This window comes from Perca flavescens, chromosome 3 (assembly GCF_004354835.1).
Source record: "Perca flavescens isolate YP-PL-M2 chromosome 3, PFLA_1.0, whole genome shotgun sequence".
In the NCBI taxonomy this organism is placed as follows: domain Eukaryota; kingdom Metazoa; phylum Chordata; class Actinopteri; order Perciformes; family Percidae; genus Perca; species Perca flavescens.
The window spans coordinates 40,203,430-40,208,979 of NC_041333.1; the positions used below are offsets into that span (position 1 = coordinate 40,203,430).

Genomic DNA, 5,550 nt, shown 5'->3' on the forward strand with positions numbered 1-5,550 from the left:
TCCTCAGAGGGACAAAATAATCCACCTTCAGACAACTCTGTTGTTCCTCCTGGGTAGTCAAGTCATGAGTCAGGTTTCCATCTAATTGTCGAGCAAACTTAAGTAAGTTAAGTTAACCACACACAGGCACGCACGCACACCGTAACGTTGGAAACAGCAGTTCCATCTTAAAGGTGGATTTTCTTTCGCCTCGTCCTTCAGGTATTATTTTTTTTTTTAAACAACATTTTTAAAAAGGCATTCAGCAGGTTTGAAAAAAAACACAGCAGGGCACACAGTGAAAGAGAAAGGGAAGAAAGGGACGGGGAATAGAAAAATTACATCAAAATAAAAATAAAACTGTGGCAGACTCAACTAGACGATCACCTGACTTCACTCAGATTTGCTAAATAAAGTTCTGTAATAAAAAGGAGAGATGGAGGCAGGGTACCCTCGGGGTTCTCACACTTACATTTAAGACCTTTTTAAAACCACTTAGGATGACATGTAAAGCCAACTTTAGGGGGCCATATAAAGGAACATCAGTGTGGGATGTTAAACCCAAGAAAAGTAGTATTTACGGAGTAATGTTACCGTCCAAGAAGCGCCAAAAATTTTGTAAAAAAAAGCAAAAAATTACGTTGAAAAACAACCTTTTTTGTGTGACAGTTTGCAACTTTTGACCAACTTTTAAAAGACCTTTTTAAAACCACTTAGGAAGGAATTTAAAGCCAACTTTAGGGGGCCATATGCTGGACAATCAGTGTGGGATTTTAAAGTAGTATTTACGGAGTGACGTTCCAATAAAAAAAGCGCCAAAAATGTTGAAATAAAAAAAAAAAAAAAAAGCTATGTTTGAAAAACAGCTTTTTTTTGCCTTAGGTGTTGCCCTAATAATGGCAGGAAAACCCCCTGACTACGTTTGTTTTTTTATGTTAATGCATCAACCACCAAGGCAAATTCCTCTTTTCTTTAACAATAAATTGGGTTGGGCACCGAAACCCGGTGCCTAAACGACCGGCATCTACCAGACTGAATTGCAACACAGATTGTGTCTCATTTTGGTGCCAATTAAATGCCTTCTGCGCTGCTCTCTGATGCTCTGAAACAGACGTTAAAGGCAACAGCTGCATGTGACGCTAGTTAACACTACACTCGACAGCAGCAAACGTTAGCCTACCGTTAGCTAGCATCTGGATTAAACACGGTTATAATGCTGACAGCTAAACGGTGTAAAGTGTGACTGTAGAGGATTCCAACAGCGGGACATTAAGCAGCAGTCGTTGTCGGAAAAACAACACAGACGGTGCGTTCACTTGAAACTAGTAAGCCTGGTGGTGCATTCAAAGTTATTGTAAAATACCCTATTACCCTATTTTTTTTAAGTATCGGTTCAGGCACCGGCACGGTTTTGAAAGTATCGTTTTAGCACCGGTTTCGGAAAAAACCCAAACGATACCCAACCCTAACAATAAATGTAGTTCTGATTCTGATCTTAGTCTCGTTTAACACGTTAAAAACCTGGCAGGTACCCTGAAGGTACCCTGGGAAGGCAGAGAGGAGAAGGAGAAGAGAAAGTTTCTCAGAACCTATTTAGTCAGAAACTTCATCCAACGTCTTAGTCCTTTTTCATCAATGCGAGTCGATTGTATATATCCTCGAGTCCAAGTCATCAGTCTGCGAGTCTAAGTCAGGTCACGAGTCCAAAGAATAGGGTCTCGAGTCTCTATTAGAGTCCCGAGAAGGCAAAGAGGAGAAGAAGAAGAAGAAGAAGAAGAAGAAGAAGAAGAAGAAGAAGAAGGAGGAGGAAAAGAAGAGAACGTTTGTGTCTCAGTTTGTTTCGTGTCTCAGAAGAACTTGTCGTCGATGCGGAAGTGCGGCCGCGTCACGTCGTCGGGGTTGATGAACACCGAGATGGACTTCCCGGGGTTCTCGGTGACGAGCTGCTGCAGCTTCTTTGCCAGCCGGTCGTCGGGCTGGCTGTCGCCGCCGGCGTCCGACTGCGGCGAGGGCGGGTTGCCTGTGGCGCTGCCGCCTGCGCCTCCTCCGCGCCACTGCACCTCCACCGTGAGCCGGTTGGCGGCCTTGGCGTGCTCGATGGTGCTGCGCAGGTGCTCGGCCGGGTCCGAGCGCACCGAGGAGAGTTTGCGGGCGTGCAGCATGGCGTCGGCGTCCGACAGCTGCTCCAGCATGTTGCACTGAGGGATGAAGTAGTTGGGACACGTCTTGTTGACCAGGCAGTGCTGCAGGTCGTCGATCAGGCCCAGCAGGAAGTGGGCGGAGAAGTCGTCCTGGCTCAGGAAGTTGGCGGGGAGGCGGTCGCACGCCCACAGCATGATGCTGCGCAGGTGGTACGGGCTCACGGCGCGGGGCCGCGACAGCAGCTTGACGATGATGGCTTTACACGCCTGGTAGGCCTGCATCAGGCTGGACGAGATGCACTTCTTCAGCTGCACCTGCACAGCACACATACGCACAGGAATACACGTTAGATACACATTAGATAAACAGGAATACATGAAATACACAGGAATACACATGAATACATTATTTACACATAGATACATACAGGAATACATATTAACCTTTGTGTGGTCCTTCGGGTCCTTGTGACCCAAAGGACAAAACAAGGGTTAATACAGCACCTTAGTGCTTGTTTGTACAACATTTTGGCCAGCTTAAACTGTGTTTAAATGTGCTCTAGAAACAAACTTTCTTACTTACTTTACAAGAGACAGGGTTTAGAGAGCAATTCTCAACGAAATAAACGGAAGTACATAACCCTTGTGTTGTCCTTTGGGTCCCGGTGACCCGAAGGACAACACAAGGGTTAAATATACATGAAATACACAGGAATACATGAAATACACATTAAATACGCAGGAATACATGAAATACACAGGAATACACATGGAATACATAAAATACACATAGATACATACAGGAATACACATTAAATATACATGAAATACACAGGAATACATGAAATACACATTAAATACGCAGGAATACATGAAATACACAGGAACACACACAGTACACACAAACGGAGACCCACACACCCACGGAATGAAACAGTTGAACGTTTTAAAGTAATATTTAAAGTAGTTCTGTCAGGTCCTTTAAAGTCAAGAACAACACAGACAATAAAAAAATACTTTAGGACATTTTTATTAAATAAATCACGAATTACAATTTGGCGGTATGGCTCTGTTCAGAGGACACTCACACAGTTTAAGACTGGGAGAGCTAAACTATTCCCCTATATAAACAGAGCAGCAGCAACGATGCCACAGAAGCCTACGCCACGTCATACACGACAAGGTGGAGCTGGGGACGAGGTGGGTTGCATAGATGCGAGCAGAAAGCAGTTAGGAGCAAACTAAAGCAGCTTTAAAGTGCCCATATTATGAAAAAAACACTTTTTCTGGGATTTGGGGTGTTCTTTTGTGTCTCTGGTGCTTCCACACACATACAAACTTTGAAACAAATCCCTCCATGCTGTTTTGAGTGAGATCTGGTTTCTGAATGTGTCCTGCCTTCAGTCTCCTAGTGAGCTGTTCAAAATCGGCTCGGACTGTGACGTCACAGTCCGAAATGAGCTGGCTAACAACCGTTAGCTCGTAGCGTTAGCGTTAGCATGCTAATGCTAACGCTAGCATGCTACGTCGTTCTCAATAGCAAAGCACTGCTACAACACACACAAGTTCAAGATAATCTACAAAAGAACTACTTACACGTGCTCCCTGATTTAGAAGTCTCCCAGCTAATCCTGCCTTGTAACTGACCAAAGTTGGAGAAACAGGCTCTCTTTTACTGTCTCTAGAGTTAGCTAGCTGACATGATCTACATCTGAGCTACTGAGCATGTGCGAGTGCAATCAAAGATAGTACAGAAGAAGAAGAAGAAAAGAGGTCTCACTCTGTAGCTAAAACAGAAACCAGGTGAAAAGAGGATCTGCAGCAGTGAGAGAGAGCTGTGCAGTACAACAAAAATATGGTGCTTTTTGATAATTAAACCATGTAAACCTATTCTGGTACAACCTTAAAATTCAGTTATGAACCTGAAAATGAGCAGAATATGGGCGCTTTAAGTAGGGCGCCCTGTTGTAGTGTAGCCATTTAGCAGCGAAGGAGTTGACCAGCTGATGCATATTGTGAGCAAATAGCGGTTGGCGGTGTCTTGACTACATGGCCTGCCAGAACTGATGCTGGACACTCCATTTTTTTCACCTTTGTTGGACTAATTTATCACCTTTACGGACATTTCTTTTTGTCGTTTGACAGAAGCATCCCCGCCCGCGACACGCCTCTCTCTCTCTCTCTCTCTCTCTCCGACGCTTTTGTCACCATTTCTTTTTTTTCGCCGTTTCTCCGGCCGCGGAAACGCCTCGCTGACGGCGTTTTCTACCAAACTTTTGAATGCTTTTTAAATTTGTTTTTGTCATTTTTTCCAACGTTTTTGTTACCTTTTTCGACACCTTTCCCTGACGTTTTAGACTTTTGTCATTTTCCAACGTATTTGTCACCTTTTTCTGACATTTCTCCACCCGCGAAACGCCTCGCTGACGGCGTTTTCACCCCAACGTTTGGACGCTTTTTACATTTTTTTTTGTCATTTTTTTCAACGTTTTTGTTACCTTTTTCGACACCTTTCCCTGACGTTTTAATCACCTTTTATAGTGCTTTTTTGTCTCCGTCTCCTCCGCCTTTGTCGGGCCGTTACCTGCGGAAAGTAAAAGAGAGCAACGCACCTCGCTGCGGGCGAAGGACAGCCGCCACTCGTTCTCCTTGCGGCCTTTGTGCGAGCAGGCGGGGACGAGGTAGAAGCCGCTGATCACCTCCTCCTCGGTGATCTTGCCGTCCCAGAAGTGGTTCTCCATCAGCCAGCTCTGCGCCACGGCCGGCCAGCCTTTGAAGGACACCACGGGCACGATGTCGTAGAGCATGCGGCTGCTGCCCACGCCCAGGATGACGGAGATGACCGTGCCGTTCCGCTGCACCTTCTCCACCCGCGGGACGCCCCGCTGCGGCTTCTTCTGCACCTCCAGCAGCACCAGCGAGACCGCCTGGTGGAACCAGTCGGCCACCAGCGTCGGAGAGAAGAAGTAGTTCACCGTGCCACTGATGTGGTCGACCACGGTGCAGCAGTCCTTCCACCTGTTCCCATCAAGACATTTACATACACGTAGAAATGTCACATGCGATTTATAACTAGGGTCGGGTACCGAAACTCGGTGCCAATAGCGAACCGGTGCCGACGTAAACGGTAGTAACGAGACCGAATAAGAACGAAAGTTTCGGTGCCTCATTTCGGTGCCTGACTTTACACTACACCTGACAGCATGTAACGTTAGCCTAGCTTTAGCTAGCAGCTGGATTAATCATGGTTAAAATGCTGACAGCTAACGTTAAACAGTGTAAAGTGTGACTGTATTTCACTGTGGAGGACTTCTACAATTCATAGATATACAATATGTTTATATGGTCGGAATTAAACAACACAGACGGTGCGTTCACTTGCAGCTGCCATTGTCGGAATTAAACAACACAGATTCACTTAAAACAGGTA

General features: G+C 45.6%; 1 protein-coding gene across 1 annotated transcript in view; it reads right to left on the reverse strand.

Moving 5' to 3' along the window:
- Positions 1-1,381: 1,381 nt before the first annotated feature.
- LOC114552790 (protein MB21D2) overlaps positions 1,382-5,550 on the reverse strand; it is a 7,980-nt gene continuing 3,811 nt past the window's right edge. The window contains exons 3-4 of the mRNA XM_028573841.1: positions 4,733-5,138; positions 1,382-2,435 (exon numbers count right to left, since the gene is read on the reverse strand). Of these exons, the coding sequence (XP_028429642.1) occupies positions 1,827-2,435; positions 4,733-5,138 (1,015 nt within the window). The 3' untranslated portion in view covers positions 1,382-1,826. The remainder of the gene's footprint in view (positions 2,436-4,732; positions 5,139-5,550) is intronic.